This window comes from Notothenia rossii (assembly GCF_949606895.1).
Source record: "Notothenia rossii genome assembly, chromosome: 10".
Classification (NCBI taxonomy): Eukaryota; Metazoa; Chordata; class Actinopteri; order Perciformes; family Nototheniidae; genus Notothenia; species Notothenia rossii.
Genome location: NC_136908.1, coordinates 58,375,651 through 58,392,424, shown reverse-complemented (window position 1 = coordinate 58,392,424; position 16,774 = coordinate 58,375,651). Strand labels below are relative to the sequence as shown.

Genomic DNA, 16,774 nt, shown 5'->3' with positions numbered 1-16,774 from the left:
GTTGAGCTCATTCGAAATAAACACGCCAGCACATGCAATGGTTTAGCTCATGTTAACCAATAGTACCTGCATGTTTCTTGCTGTTCTGAGTTTCTATCTTCATGGTTTATAGAATTGATTCTAAGTCATTTTGTATTAAAAGTGTCAGCTAAATGAAAATGTAACCGCCATCTGCTCAGAAACACATTTTCTGCCATGTTGCCAGCTTTCACTCTGCTTACTCTTGTAGCATCTGTCCCCCCAGTATAGGCTGATACCAACCGAACAGATCTGAAGCCAGGCCAAGTGTAGGCGACACAGCCATAAATCAGAGCTTGACGTTTAGGTGCAACTCAAGCTGGCGTTGGAAGAAAGGGCCCTCAATCAATCAATGAGTCAAGAGACAGCTACAACTTTGATGGTTTTAAACCGGGATTGATGCATCAGTCAAGTGAAAGGCTTGACATATCATGTTATACCTTTCTGACATGTGTCTTTGTTGTGGAGGTGTGTAGGTTTGCCTCTCTGTGATGCATTGTTCCCGTTGATTGGGGTAACAACGGTTTGACTGGAGGAATGACGCTGTGGAATTTCAGGGGATCCTTCAATGGGATCTAAACAATAAAGCTGAAAATCAATGTGTGCGATTGGGAAACAAAGGCAATTCATCATAGCAAGATACTCAGCATTCCTTTGGGACAACTCTATGGTGATGTGTTTGTGTTACGAGTGTGAGGAAAATCAATCATTTAAAGGGGCCTAATGTGCTTTTTGGGGTTTCCCCTGTGCTGTAGTGTGTTGTATAGATTGTGTGATATCACTATGTAACACTTGCGCTTCTATTGGCTAGCGCTACAACACATTGTACATGATAGGCTAAGGGGCGGGACATATCTAATCTGTTGACCAATCACAACAGAGCCGACCAGCTAACCAATCAGAGCAGACAGGGCTCTGGTTTCAGACAGAGGGTGAAAAGAGGTGCTGCAGCACAGGCAGTATGAGAACAATAAAGAACTTTTTGAACATTAAAGCATGGAGACATGTCACAGGAGAGACACTAAATACTGATAGACACCTGAAAATAAGATGGCAAACATTCCTCTGGCATATATTCCCAATCCACTAATGTAGAAGTACAATTAAAACAAATCATACAGAGGTCAGAAGATCATATATCAATGTTTTGAAAACCCAAGTTTTATTTTTTCATGACATTTCTTATCGCATTCAACCAAGCTATAAATTAGGGAGGAGGGATTAGAAATGCAAATATTGTGTCACTTTCTTGAAATGTGGGACAAAGAGGAATAAAGGAAGGTTAAAGGCAAAAGCTTGGTACTAAATAATGGGCCACAAAAGGAGAACATGCCATGAGGAAAACATTAAATCGCATTCTGATATATTGTCATTAGTATCAGAAACAGATTCCAGTGTCTGCGTCAATCAAGTAAAGTTCAAATCAGCACTATTTTTTTTTTTGCTGTATTCCTAAATTCTAGCAACCCCATTTAAGTATTTCATAATGACTTCAAATATTATTTACATTTTCTTAGTAAATATTTCTATTTTACAAAGTGCATGAGGTCTTCCTCCTGTAGTCATAGGCAGTCGTTTTAATGGTTTCACTGTGCAACCATGTGTTCATTACATCTTAATGTATTCAAGTCAGTCCATATCATTTCTAAATAACTACAGTGATCATTATTATCATTCATATTGTGGTCATGAGTCTGGGCCACATCACCGTCCTTGTGTGTTTAGTCCACCAACACTTTAAGCCAGATCAAATGCATACATGTATGTACAGAAACAATTCCTTTCTGTAATTATTCAAGTAAATGATTTCATTAAGCGTCCAAACCTGCTTGATTCTTATCAAAGTTAATACTCCGTCTCCATCAAAGACACATTGCGTCCATCTAAAAACACACCACATATGTCATTTCACACTATTATTTACAGTATAGTATTGTCTTTTTGAATTAATCATCATAACTAAACAGTCCTTATACAGTGTAGATGATGATAAATGAAAAAAAGTCAAAAAGAAATGTGGTAACCAAGATGCTTAAAAATAAAAGGTCCAGTTTGGCCTGTATCCACCAGGTCTTGGGAGTTCTTCTTACCTTAAAAACCCACACAGTTGCCGGGCAGATAACTAGAGCTTGGAGCTGAAGGGCAGCCCCTCGTACATGTCGGCCTTGAGCTTGGCCCACTCGGCCACCCTCTGGATGGTGCTCTTCTCCTGGCAGAGCACGCTGGCAGCCTTCTTCAGCTTGGCCTCGTTGCGCTCCAGGTAGCTCTCGGCCTCGCCCTTCAGGAAGTTGAGCTTCTCGGGGCGGCTCTCGTTCAGCGGGATGTCCTCGCTCATGTAGGGGTTGAAGCGGAAGTAAGTGCCGGGGGGGAGGAGGGCGTCCAGCATGGTGTGCACCTCTGGAATAAGGACAGGAGAGTATTGCTTTTAAAAAGGTCATCTATTATACTGTTTTTAATCAATACTGTATATTACAGGTCTCAGATATATACAACATGTCTCTGAAGTGCTTGGCTCCAAACACCAAACAGATCATTGCAGCATTACCCATAACCCCCTCTGTTCCAGCCCTGTTTCAAAAGTGCTGATTCTCTGTCTGTTAATGGTGCTCTAGGAGGAGATTCAGGTGATAAGGGGGGGGTTACCTTGGTTGGTGATTGGCTAATGGTTACACAAGCCAAAAAATCGTTATGACATCATAAAGTGGCCAAAATCTGATCAGCTCATTTTCAGACAGGTTTTTATAGCAATGGATCAAAAAGTGAGAGAATCTTTTTTTCCTGAAACTTTCTGAATGTCTTTACACAGAGAGGAAATGAAAAATTGGATTTTGCATAATAGGCGACATTTAAAGTTGGTTTATATTTCAAGAAGCACTGGAGCGGGGAAAATCGTAAGTCGTCACCCCGCCTGTGACTGCGCGCCTCTGAGCTGTGGTTTATAAATAAATGTGTGTCACGTCAAACATTGGCCTTACCCTCAGTATCCGTGGCACTGCTGATGACGTGTGAGAGCTTGGTCTTCAGGCTGGTGTAGGTCGTGCTGTTTTTTTCCACCGTCTCGTAGCGTCCCGTGCCCAGAGACAACACACACTGCAGCGGGGTGTTAGGCCACAGACACTTGCACTCATGGATGGCCAACGCTGTGGGGTTGTTGATGAGGAGGCCTCCATCCTAAAAGGAGAGGAAGGATACGAAAGGGAATGAAAAGGGGAAGGAGAATCACCATGAAGGAGAAGAAGGGCCCCAAAGCAATCACTGTGGAATGTTTTACGTCTTATTTGCACTGTAGACAATTTGCTTTTCGAACCAACAGCCAATGTCGTTGATGGGTGTTCAAAATCTGCAAAGTCACCTTCAGCTTTTCATCAGTCAAATATGCTTACTAGGCAAGGTTAATACACCGAAAGGACACTTTGCATGCATAGAAGGAGCCTCAGGTTTTTAATATATGTGTTGTGACAGCCTGCAGGGGACACATGAGGTGAAGTGGACACGCTGTCCCAGAGCTACAATGCTCCCTGGCCTGAGATGTGCCGTGTGTGCAAACAGCCCTGTTTATTCACAAATAAACAAATAGGAATGTCTGTCTTTTAGAGCAGATTTCCGAGGCTCAAAGAAACCCTTTCTTTGAATAATTTGATCTAAAACTAAATTGAATAAGAAGATCTAGTTACTGCATTACTCTGAATTGTTGATACAGCATGTTGCATTTGAGTATTCTAATCCTGACTGATTTCATTTACCTAATCACAAATGACTTGCCATTCGCTCTAAATAATGTAACAGGGTTGGAGCTGAGCTAAGTGGTGCCAACAATGCCAGAAAGAGGACAATGGAGCTAAATGGATGCCTGGACCCATTTAGTGCTAAACACTCTTTCTCAGTCTTTCCCCGAGTCCAGCTCTGGAACACATCCAGACACCGAAGGGCTTTTGGATCGGATTAATAGAGATGGAGAGTGTGGCGCACAAGAGCTGAGACCCTCCCCAGTGGAGCGGGGGTAAAGGTCTTTAACGCCTCTACATGGGGAGGGCAATAGAGAAATATCCCAAAAGCTTGAATCCCATTCTTCTTCTGTAAAAAAACACAAATACTGCTCTGGCGTTGGTAGTATCTGTTCTAATTTATTTAATATTGTGTCTTCTTTAGGCACTCGATTTGGGGTGAAGTGTCTTGCCCAGGGACACAACGACATGCTGACTGCAGTGGGGTTTGAACCTGTGACCCCCTGATCCCAACACCGACACACAACCCACTGCACCACACGCCTACAATAATAATTCCTTACATTCATTATAGCGCTTTTCCAGATGCTCAAAGCGCTTTACAAATACACATTACACACATGTAACGGTCATGTACTGTGGACAATACCCACAGGAGCCAATTCAGGTGAAGTGTCTTGCCCAAGGACACAACAATTAATAAAGTCGATTTTATCCAACCTAATCTAAAAACACACAGACGGACCGAATAAATATGTGTGTAAATACCGGAAGAGCCACAAGAGAACTCCACCAGTAAGTTATTTATATAATTACTTTTCTGTGAATTAAACTTTTTTTATTCACCCTGAAAAGTAAAACAATTACATAAAAAAAGGTTAAATATTAGTTCCAGGAAACTTATTTCAAATTCATATGTCTGTCTTTGGTCCACAGTGCTGCCCTGGTATTATTGTCTGAAACATGTTATTATTGAACTAATTATACAGCTGTGGACCCTCAGGTGTAAGTGGTTAATTACACAGCTGCTCCTCAGCTCTGACCCTCAACCTCTGAATGAAATCCAACCAACACGCAAACTAAACGCTGCATCCCAAATGACTGGCCTAATGATACTCTTTTGCTACGATAAAGGACTGCAGCTCAGGGAGATATAAGGATATTTGACCTCTACATTGAGTGTGTCTTCTCCCCACTGTGTTTGTGTGTGTAAATGTATTTCTGATACCCTGCCTGCACTGGCTGAAGTCTCCTGAGAAATACCGCTGCTAGTGCTGAAAACTAGAGTAGGAGTGAGACCGGTGGGTGGCAACGGAAGCTCAAACTGTCGGCGAAACACTATGCAGCTCCAAGAGGACACACACACACACACACACACACACACACACACACACACACACACACACACACACACACACACACACACACACACACACACACACACACACACACACACACACACACACACACACACACACACACACACACACACACACACACACACACACACACACACACACACACACACACACACACACACACACACACACACACACACACACACACACATCCCAGGCCATGGGAAACAGCTAAAAGCAACTTGTGAATGTGAATAGAAATGCAAAAAAACAGAATTATATATAAATGCAACTGGGAATATAACAGAATTTGCATAAAAAATAAAAGCCATAACAAAACCATATCTATACCTAAATAATCATGTAAACAATAGAGATATCATAGAATTCTTGCTAACAGCTCATTTTAAAACTAGCAACTATCTTATGCTGTTTCCTTGCTCCTATAGAATAAAATAAAAATAATAAAAATGACCAGAGATCGATCAATCTCAGAAAGGATCAGGTTATATAGCATGCCAATAACAAATATAATCTAATTTCTGTCTCGGTAATACATTAGTAGGATTACTAGCAAACATCAGATGTGTTTTCAAGGTTAAAGGCCTGGGCTCGGGCCAATTACTAGGAGGCCATTTGTTTTAATTCTATATGCTTAGAACTATCAAGGCTTGGGTCTGTAAACATGCAGAGTGGGGTTAGAGATTAGGATCTCTTATTGACTAAAACATTGCAAAGCTCCGTCTACCAGGACCCTGGCATTAGGAAACGGCAGGGGAGAGAAGTGCTTGTTGGAGCCGGGACAAGGCTAAATCTGCCTAAGTAGGTTGTTAAATGAAGCTAAAGCCTTGAGCATAATTGCTGCCCACGCAGACCATCTAAAGATATCTGGCCTAATAATCAAACGTTATGAAATAAAAGGCGCTCTGTGGTATGGGCCCAAGAAAAGATCACAGTAGCAGAAAAGTTATTTATCAGATGCATCAGCAGCTGGGTTTATATTCAATTACCTCCTACTTAAAGCTAATCTACCGCTCTTGAGCCTTAAAAAGGATCAAGAGTTAGCATCCATCACCTAATGCACACGCTTTTTCATTGTGTTGGAATGACAGACAGCAACTCTGATATTTACTTTCTTTCATGGGGAATCAGAGCTCTCCATTTCCCTGCGAAGAAGCAGGCTAAGAGGACGAGGACTTTGATGTTTAGGGGGAACATGCAGGGTCCAAGGACTATCTCTTTACCTCAATCTCCATCTCCATCTCTCCACTTCCTCTCAGACTCTTAAAAGCAGGGAAATGACTGCCCTCAAGGTTATGGGTATCAAGAGTGAAACTAATTTACACATACCCCTTGATGTGTACATTCACAGAGAGTGCAATGCTCATTGCTTTTGTCCTTGGCACCTTAACGGAAGTGTATTGATTGGAAACATTTCAAGGAAATTACTCTCTCACGCTGGACTAGGGCTCTCAGAGAAATGTGACTACTATAGATGTGTATTCATCTCTCCAAGGACAGAGACTTAGTGATGCTGTGTTTTTTTTCGTGCTACCCTTTCTTCTATCCCGCAGCCTGTGTTACCGACAGTATCTCTCTGTTGGGTGTCATACCTGATGGAGGTCTTTTCCCAGGACGAATTCCTGGAAGTATCCCGGCGCGGCAGACGAGGCCCTGATAGCCTGCCACATTTTGTGGTTGCAGTCTCCAAGGTAGTGGGATCTCACTCCTGGCATGAGTCTGTAGTTCCTGAACGTGAAGGCCTTCAGAGGTAAACCCCTGTTCACAATGGTGCTCACTGCTGACACCTGGTGGACAAACAAGGGCACATTGAGAAAGGGAACACCAAGTAATCTGGATGACTAGATTTCATCTTTAAGAGCTGGTGTTTCACTAAGTGCTTTGCTGTACAATTGAAACAAAAAATTGGGTAAACAATTATTTTATTTCCTTTTTGAAATCTGAGTACTCACATAGCAATATCACATTTAAAAATGAATATGTTACAAGTAAAAAGTCGTGCAAACAGTATCTTACTTAAGTGATTGTACAAAAGTATTGGCATCAAAATATACTTAAAGTACCAAAAGTACTTATTGTGCATAATGGCCCATTATTAGGACAATATTAAATATAATATTGCATACATGTTTTAACTGCTGCTGGATATCGTAACCTATAAGAATATATCAATGTTTATTTTATAAATAAGTTATATTTTGTAATAGCTAATTATCCAAATATGATAAGTAACTCAACTTAAACTGCCGAGTAAATACAAAAACAAACAAAAAGTACAATATTGTCTTTCAAAATAGAGTAGAGTAAAAACAATAAAGTAGCATAAATTGAAAACACTTAGTTAAAGCACAAATACTTCAAAATTGTACTTGAGTAAAGTACAAATTGAGTCCATATGGTGAAGAGCTGTAAAAACATGTGACTTACTTTAGGGCAGTGAGGGTCCCTGGCACTCTCAATCATACGCCCCTCACCCATCCGTTCCCTAGAGGAAATGCGAACAGATTCAAATTAAACACAGCTCTATGTACTATATATAGACTAAGGCCCCGTCCACAGGGAGACAATATGAGTTGAATCCGCTAACGTTCTCTATCGTATAGACGGTTCGTCCACACGAGGCCGACACGGAAACACGGATTCGGAGTCCCTTTGATAACGGCCCCCAAAGTGGGTAGGTCTGAGGACGAAACGCTTGCGGCTCCGTGTGTACGCCCTATATATGATCATTCCCTGAAAACGATGACGCCATAGCCCCGCCTCTCCCGCATCATTGCTGATGCGTTTCGTCAACAACAATGGCGGATCTCAGGGTTGCGTTTGTGCTCCAGACGATACTGACCATGATACAGATTTTAGTGCAACATTTACAGCTCCTCTACCACAACCATCAGCAACAATAATAATATAATATAATAATAATAATAATAATCGTCATTGGTCTTCTTCGCTGCTTTTGGTGTATTTTGTGGCGGAAGTACAGCGCCACTTACAGGCCCGTCATATGTACTACAGCGTCTACAGCGCGTTGAGCGGTCTCGTGTGGACGGACACGTTTCTTGAGGCGTTTTCCATGTGGACGGGAGATTTTTTTTATATCGACTTCGGTTCGTTTTCGTGTCGTCTCCGTGTGGACGGGGCCTAACTCTGTGTCTTTGAAATCAAGTACGGTAGTGAGCACTAAAATCATGTAAAGACCGGAAAAAAAGAGGGACGAAAGAGTCCTGCAGACTGACTTGAGGATGTTTTCCCATATTTCACTGTCATAGAAAGCGTGGCTCCAGCCCATCTTTACGGTTCCAACGATGACGTTCTGTTTGAAGACGTCCGAGCCCAGCTTCCTGTACATCTCCTCGCATTCCTCTAGCGGGATCTGAAAGATACCCAGCATGAAAGCCAGAATAGCACCTAGAGTAGAGAGGGACAAGTGTGATGTGCCGGTGAGCAAAGGACTTAGATTTAGTGATATGGAAACAATACAGACGATAAACAGTCATGACAGCGTACCGGTGCTGACTCCACAGATGTAGTCGAACAGCTGGTGGATGCGCTTGCCGGTCATGTTCTGCAGTTTATAGAGAGTCTGCAGGGCCAGCAGTCCCCTGTAAGAATAGGCACACAGTTGACACACCTGGAGTAACAAAAATGCAGCTTTAACATTTGATCTACTACACAATAATATATGGAGGTAGTCTTGTTCCCTTGGCATGCAGTGAAAGCTCATTTTGTAGTTCTCTGTAGTGGAAAGAAGCTACATTGGTTCCCATGACTTGTGACTTCTGTCTGCATTTAAAACTACACAAGTATGATCTAAAAAAGTAGCAAGAGACACATGCTTTTGACCCGAGATGAATAACATGTATATCTATCCACCATATCTTTACATTGCCCATAGTTCTTTTCTGTAGGGCTGCATGGTTAAAAAAAAAAAAACTCATTTCAATTATTTCGACTGATATCACAATAGGATTTTCGATATTAGCCGATAAAAAACTTCATAGCTAAACCCCTTCAGTAAAACACAGTAGTCAGGCTTTTTAATGCCACACGTGCTTCATTCCTAAATGGCTCTACCTTGTTCCGCCTCCGTCTATGGTCAGGACCCGTATTCCTCTGCCTTTGACTGGCTCGGCGTAGCCAATCAGAGCCAGAGCTTCTCTCACAGCAGCCTGAAGGGGGAGGTCTCTAGCCTGTCTCAGTCTCAGCAGGCAAGGCAGCACGCTCTCCTAAGAAGGTCAACATTTCTCAACACTTGATGACTGTGCAAACACATCAGACATGTAACAGAGCTGCATGGTTGTGACGGTGATACACACTCACCTTGATGGCAACACCTCTTGTCTCGGGGAACTCCAGGATGTGAAGGCTGAGCTCCTCCACTCGACTGGTGAGGAGCTTGACATCATTCACTTTCTGCAGGCCTTTCACCAGAGACCGGGTCTGGTTGTCTACACTCACCCTGGCTATTATCTGCAAGAAAAATACACACCATGCTTACTTACTTGTTTTTATTGTGCATTTTTAACCTAGCGATTCATATCACATCAATGAAAACCATAGAAGTAATTAAGATTGACTTAAGAATTCACCGCTCGTTAGTGGCACGTATCCCCTTACCTTCTCTCTTTGAATTAACCGCTGTTGCTTAACTTTCTCTTCTTCACTGTCTGCTTTCTTTGCTGCTTTGTCCACAGTTGGCTCTACAACAGCGACTGCTGAAGGCTTGTCTTTTGGAGCTGCAATGCTTTTGGAATCACCTCTGAACTTTGGGACCAGCGGGGTGATGTAGCTGCCGACGAACGCCTGAACGCTGGGCCGAGGGTAGGAGAGATAGTGGGTGAAGCCTTTTTTAGCGGAGGCAGCGGGCACAGGGGTGGACTGAGCTTCACTTTCAGTCGCAGGGATGGCGGGGGAGGACGTCCCCGCTGGAGGAATGAGCATGTCTGAGGGAGATGGAGAGGTGGTGGGTGCTTCAATACTTTTAGCCACTGGAGACAAAATAGGAATGTGGTCCTTAGTTGTAAGAGCGCTGAGAGTGGGCTCTGAAACAGGATCACCCCCTTCTCTGCTCTGCTGCAGAGGCCTGTTGTCTACTTCTTCCTCTGGCGCACTGGTGCCAAAGTAACTATTGATGTGCAGAGCCAGAGTTGTGTACGTCTCATCCATGTTACTAGACAGAGCTGCAGGGTGAAACAGCTGTGATGTGTGCGTTGCCACAGAAGAGGAAGAGCTTAATCCTGACGTGGACTTCTTTGTGGCAACAAGAGGATTTTCTGTATCTTGCTGCTGCTGCTGCGTGTCTGGCTCTTCCTCAGCTGTTTTGCTCTCGCCTTCTGCTGCTTCTTTCATGGTGGTTTCAGGTGGTGCTGCTGTTTTGTTAGAGGACGAGGCCTCGGCTTTGGTCAGAACTTTTTCCACATGGGTGCTGCTGTCCACTGAGGCACTGCCAGGCTTGAAGCGGGAGAACTTGGAGATGAGGTCAGTGCTGCCTACTGCCTTGGTGACACTGTCCAATGTGGTCCTGATTCGCGACATGCGTTTGCTCACTGGGAACAGAAGTGGAGAACTAACGCTTTATCAGGCAACTGGATTATTCTGTTTTAAAATGATGCTGCATTCTGGCACACTTCCTGCCATCAGCTACAGTGGTCTAGTAGACATTCCATTGTAGAGGGAAATAGGTAATTTCACAGCTTGTTCCGTCTCCTGGAGGAAAAAAAAGGATAATTTTAAACACGTTTTTATAGGAGCAAACTTAACTAGACGACAACTGGAAAGTCGGCCAACAGAGGGCTCCATTTGCCATGCCTAGATTGTATACCTCCTGGGTTTTAGGCGGCGGAAGTGACGTAATCGTGGATGAGAAGTCGGCCACTTTTGCAGCAACTGACTGCATGTCTGGTAGTAAAAGTAGACACATTTAATTACATTTTGCATGGGCTCTTCGTGACTCTGGAGCCCTGCAGGAATTACACTCCTAAAAAATCTCCTCTTTTTTTTTTTTTTTTTTAATAAACCTCGTACTGTGTGTGTCACTGTAATCCGAAATTCCATCTGTGCTTTTCTTCTTGCGAGATGTAATTTTTTTTAAATATTGGTAATAGCCTGCTGTCTTCCAAAGTTATGAATTCTCAAAATATTATATTTATGATATTTTTGTGGGGAAATTATGTATTCATGTTCGTCTCTTATCCTGGGTGGCAGGCTACGTCACTTGTGCCTACAACCCAGGATCTAGCACTAACCCATTTGCCACCCTACCCAACCTGGTAACCAAGGAAACTGTTGTTACAGCAACCAAAACAGATACTGTAAACAGCTTGCAAAAACTAACAACTCAAATCCTCTAGATCCCAGCAAGAGAACATGGAAGAGGGACAACATCCAACACTAAAGATGAATTTAACAACAGAGTCAGCTCAACTTGTGAAGACTTTGCTGGACAAACAGCGCCACCCAGTCTCTCCTGACTCTCCTCCCAGTGAGATGAAGACTATAACCTGGGTTGCTATCAGAGACTTTACAGTGGAAGAGGGGAAAAGGCAGATTGAGGAGTACATTCAGACCTGGGAGCTGCTGCCCTGCTGGCTCCACAGCCTGGACTTCCTCTGCTCCACCGAGAAGGAACATAACACCTTCTACCACTACCGGGCCCGCTTCAGTACCACGACCTGGAAGAAGCCTATTCAGGGGACAGCTAGCGTGTATTTCGTGGTGTACATCCCTAAAGTTAGACCCCACACTCTGCCCGTGGAGGTGCACTTTGCGGTGGAGTCAAACCGGCTGATGCACACCCCCGGGAGGACCAGGTTCAGAGAGGGGTGGCTGGTGGAAGTCATTGATAGCAAGACCCTGCTCCGAAAAGTGGTCAACCTTTGAACCAACAGCCGAGAAAGTGACAATGTGTGGGTCATTCCCAAAGCGAACGGTATATCCAACGGGCTAACTGCTAGCATTTAACTTGCAAGATATTGCTTTGAACTCTTATTCCCCCAAAATGAGAAACGTTATAAACCCACTTTGATATTATTATCATTTACGATGTCTTTATTTACTGTTTATTACATCTGTATTTACCTTATATGCTTCTAAATATGTACCTTATACAAAGATATGTATACATTACACAATGTATGTGAATTCATTGAAAACACTTCAATACTCTTTCTAATCCTCTTATCTAAAAGCTGAATGAAAGTAAGGAGAGACAATACACACCAACTGTTAGCTAACTAGCCTAGTTACCTACCCGTTTTTCCTCTAATTTATCTCATACGTGCATGTTTTGTTGGACTTCAACTGTGACTGTAACGTTAGCTACCGTTAAGATAACACTAGCTTTAGATAACGTTAAAGCAAACAACGAAACGGTTTGTGTTTGATAGCAAGCCCGACATTTTCAAAGGAAAAACACGTAATGTTTAAACTTCAAAGCTAGTGTTAGCTTGCCTAGCACACACATGAAACCGTTAGCCTAACGTTAGCCTTTTAATATTATAATTATAAGGCACACAATTAAACAGAGTTTGTCTTACCATGAGAAACAGATGCCGTTAAGTTAGATGCTGGTATAACACATGTAGTTGTGTTTATGTTAAATGGAAAAGATAAACAGGAAGAAGAGAGGAAGTGACGCACTTCCCTAGACGTTTTCAGTGCAATGCCTTGTATATGCCACTAGGTGTCGACAAAGCCTCCATGGAATAAAAAGGATTTCACTGCAACACAAGTTTTAATCATAGACTGGTTTAAATACAAATTTAAGATACAAAGAATCCACAGCAACGTTTATAATTTAAAGATTAAGACAGAGTTGTACTTGCAGAGTGAACTTGATTGTTCTCAAGGAGACATTTGTATTGGGCAAAGTGCTACTGTCCGTTGTTTTGTTTCTTTATGCAGGAAAACATCACAAAAAACCCACACCAAAAACCTAAGAGGAACATAGATACATTTGCCATGGACAAGAAGGAAGCTTAGAAGTAAAGTGCTCATGTTTGCTGTACTGCATTAAGATGTAACTTTTGGGTTCAGCAGCTTAACGGAGGCTGAAACCAATGATAGTTTCACGGTTTAATTATGCACTCAGGCACACAAACTTTGAACTGATGGAAGTCCTAGTATTTAGAGAATAGGGGATGTTGAGAGTTCCATGACTATTTTCCCACACAGGCTCTCTATGGGTTCCTAATCTTCCTCCTATTACCCTCATCCGCTTTTAAGTCTGTATCTAATGATGCTCTCTCTGATCACATCTCTTGTTCGAAATGCATCTTGAAGACCTATATTTGAGTTATAAAAATCCAACGTTTTATTAATAACCAATGGCTCTTTCTCAAATAACATGTATGCACATTAATCAACTCCTTTTGTTCATAATGGCCTACAGGTCAAAATAATTCAAAAGCTGATGTAGTAGTGCTTTATGACTCAAGCCGATGTTCCTGTTGATAATGATAATGATATATCTACAATCTGACCGGGAAGCAGAAAAACGACTGTCATGGTAAAGGTTAACAAGCATCATGTGGAGATGCCTTTTCAAAAGCATCTTGAGTAGCATTTTTACACCACACATACAGAGCCCAAGGTACATTAAGAGCTCGTGTAAAGGACAAACAGCTGGGGTCCACAGGCAGCAGAAAATAAAGGGCATGATGGAGGCTGGAGATAATGGATACTGAAATACAAAAATTGTTTTCTGATTCATGCCCATGAACATGGGGTTGTTGTAACCTTGTAGTGGAGCTTTCGAGGAGTGATTCCCAACCACTTACGGACAACCTTTTTCCTATACCGTTTTTATAGTTTCATATTTTATTGATGTTAATTTTTATATTTGATTTTATTTCCTTTTTATCACCAGTGTAAAATGTCTTTGAGCACCTGAAAAAGCGCGTAGAAATCAAATGTATTATTATTATTATTATGTTTAATATTTTCTCCAGTGTAACAAAAGCCAAGGAGAAAAACAAATAAACTGCTCAACTGACACAACACAAACAGCACAAATAACTGTTGGATTTGTTATGTTTTTTTTTTAAACTTAGCTTTTTATAATAGTTTGTGTTTTACTTGGTTGTGTTTCTTACTTTGAATCTTCTTAAACTGCACCAGGGGAAATTCCTCGTATGTGTAATCCTATTTAATCCTGTTTCTGATTTGGTACATTCTAGTCTTATTTCATATGTTGATTGATCGATTGATAGGCTACATTTTATTTCGAACAAGTAAAATGAATAATTACAAAAACAAAACAAATGTTGCAGTGCATAGTCATGTAAGACAAATCAAAACAAAAAATGACATTTACAACATATGTTCGTTTGTGTATAAACTAGGGCTGTCAAACGATTAACATTTTTAATCAGATTAATCACAGCTTAAAAATTAATTAATCATGATTAATCACCATTCGAACTATGTCCAAAATATGCCATTTATTTATGTATATTGTTATGGGAATGGAAAGATAAATGATAGAAGGCGAATATATCCATTTAACATACAGTATGTATGTATGTTTATTAGAACATTGTTCTGTGTCTCAAAATGAAAGACATCCCACACACCTATCAATCATCAAACCGTGGGGTCTTATTTCATTACGTGTTGATTTCTATCAACAAGTAATGTTTTATCGATGTATATAGAGATGTACTACAGCAAAAGTATTCTCCGTCAGGACTTCCTGCAACAACACCACGCCGTTATCGTGATTCTGATTGGCCAGAAGACATTATCAAAGATGTTCTATTAAGAAGACGATCACTACGTGCCAAAAGAATTCAAAACCGTTTCTAGTCTTCGGTATTTCCAGACAAGTGACTACTGAAATCAATCTTACTAGTTCTGCTGTCGGTGCAATTTACTCGGCGCCAGTTGGCGGACTTTATTTTGCTTACTTTAACATCATTTTTCATGGTGGGGCTAAGGTGGGGCTAAGCCATTTCTTGGTATGGCAGCCTACCCCAGCGTTGCCACTAGTGGGATGTATGGGGCGGGCCATTCTGCACATGCGTTAAATGCGTTAAACATTTTAACGGAATTAATTCTAAAAATTAATTACCGCCGTTAACGTGATAATTTTGACAGCATTAGTATAAACCTGACGTCTACAAGCAGCCGTCACTGACCCCCCCCCCACTGCGCTCCACTCCTTACAAGTCCTTGGCTTGGTCCTTCAATCAGCTGTCACTTGCAATACGCGCGCAAAGGAAGACACATGTCGAGATGCCTCTGCGCCACCTCCGCTATATTCCAAACAACTGGAAAACATCAGGAAATCAGTAAATTAAATGGGTTTGGGCAGCAACAGCTCAGAAAAGCCCCCCGCTGATGGCGGAGAGGTGTATACGCGTGTTGCGCTCATCAGAGCCGGAGTATTGGGTTTGGTTTTTGTGATTGCAACTTATGGAAACCTTTTCTTCTTGAGCACACTTTGGAAGAAGCGGAAGAGAAACACAAGGACCCAGCTGTTCCTTTTACACCTGTGCTTGGCGGATCTGGTGGTAGCTTTTTTCCAGGTCCTACCTCAGTTTCTCATGGAAATTACGCACAGGTTCCAAGGCACGGACTTCCTGTGCCGGGCTGTGAAATACCTGCAGGTAGTCGGGATGTTTGCCTCCTCGTACATGATAGTGGCCATGACTATAGACCGGTACCACGCGGTCTGTAAGCCCATGGTTTCCTTCATTAAGAGCTCGTTTAGGAGATACCTCTCCATAGGCGCAGCGTGGCTCATCTCTCTCGCCCTCAGCTCTCCTCAGATCTCCATTTTCTCTCTCCAGGAGGTGGAGGAGAACCAGTTCGACTGCTGGGCTACATTTATAGAACCGTGGGGGAACATGATCTACATCACCTGGATAACTGGGGCAGTGTTCGCCATGCCTGCAGCCATTGTGCTCTATTGTCAAATAAGAATATGCACCACCATCTACTTCAACATGAAGAGAAAGGCTCTGCAGGCAGGGCGCGCGGGCACGAGAGGGGTGTCCAACGCCATGCTGAAGACTGTGAAGATGACTTTTGTTATTATAATGACATACACAGTGTGTTGGAGCCCTTTCTTTTTTGTCCAGTTATGGTCTGCATGGATCCCCAGCAGTGCGCCAACTCAAGGTGAGTCTTCAAGATTTAAGTCTGTATCTTTATATGTAATACGTCAACATGTTATATTTTAAAAACAAGGCAATACATAGGCTAAGTGTTAATGCACCTCAGATCAGTTTGACACATCTTACTGTCCTCTCACAGGTCCAGTGTTTGCCATCATCATGCTGCTGGCCAGCCTCAACAGCTGCACTAACCCCTGGATATACGTCTACTACAGCTAAAATGGAAAATAAAGAAATGCACGACACACACTGAAACAGAGGTTCATACCCCAAAAGAGATCTGGGGGAAAAAAGGTTTAAACAATGAAGTTTAAAACAAAAAAAAAGTAATTGGGATGTAAGACGAATATCACAAAGATGATCACTTACGTTTCTTTGTATGTTGTAAGACGAGTCCCTCTTCCACAATAAGTCAATTACAATATTGAATTTGGTAAGAAAAACAATTATTCGTTTTTTAAAATTATTTCTCCTTTGATCAATATTGGAGAGAAATGTTAAACACATTTTAAACCTGTTTTACGGCTTGTTTTCT

The 16,774-nt window shown here is 42.0% G+C and overlaps 2 protein-coding genes across 3 annotated transcripts; one reads left to right on the top strand and one right to left on the bottom strand.

The window, feature by feature from the left end:
* Positions 1-1,150: 1,150 nt before the first annotated feature.
* Positions 1,151-13,063, bottom strand: pnpla8 (patatin-like phospholipase domain containing 8). Of its 2 annotated transcripts, none has more exons than XM_079652922.1 (10): positions 12,658-13,063; positions 9,740-10,828; positions 9,443-9,592; positions 9,197-9,348; positions 8,630-8,724; positions 8,359-8,530; positions 7,550-7,607; positions 6,715-6,909; positions 2,994-3,189; positions 1,151-2,415 (listed from the first exon to the last, which is right to left on the bottom strand). In XM_079652922.1, exons 2-10 carry the CDS (start codon positions 10,655-10,657, stop codon positions 2,141-2,143), a joined length of 2,211 nt encoding a protein of 736 aa, XP_079509048.1. In that variant the 5' UTR covers positions 10,658-10,828; positions 12,658-13,063; the 3' UTR covers positions 1,151-2,140. The 2 variants fall into 2 exon arrangements, with proteins under 2 accessions (XP_079509048.1, XP_079509049.1); XM_079652923.1 differs by lacking the exon at positions 12,658-13,063 and adding an exon at positions 10,944-11,021.
* Positions 13,064-15,326: 2,263 nt separating this feature from the next.
* Positions 15,327-16,487, top strand: avpr2l (arginine vasopressin receptor 2, like). Its single transcript, XM_079655292.1, has 2 exons — positions 15,327-16,243; positions 16,379-16,487. The coding sequence occupies exons 1-2, from the start codon at positions 15,421-15,423 to the stop codon at positions 16,456-16,458; spliced, it is 903 nt and encodes a 300-aa protein (XP_079511418.1). The 5' UTR covers positions 15,327-15,420; the 3' UTR covers positions 16,459-16,487.
* The last annotated feature ends 287 nt before the right edge of the window (positions 16,488-16,774 follow it).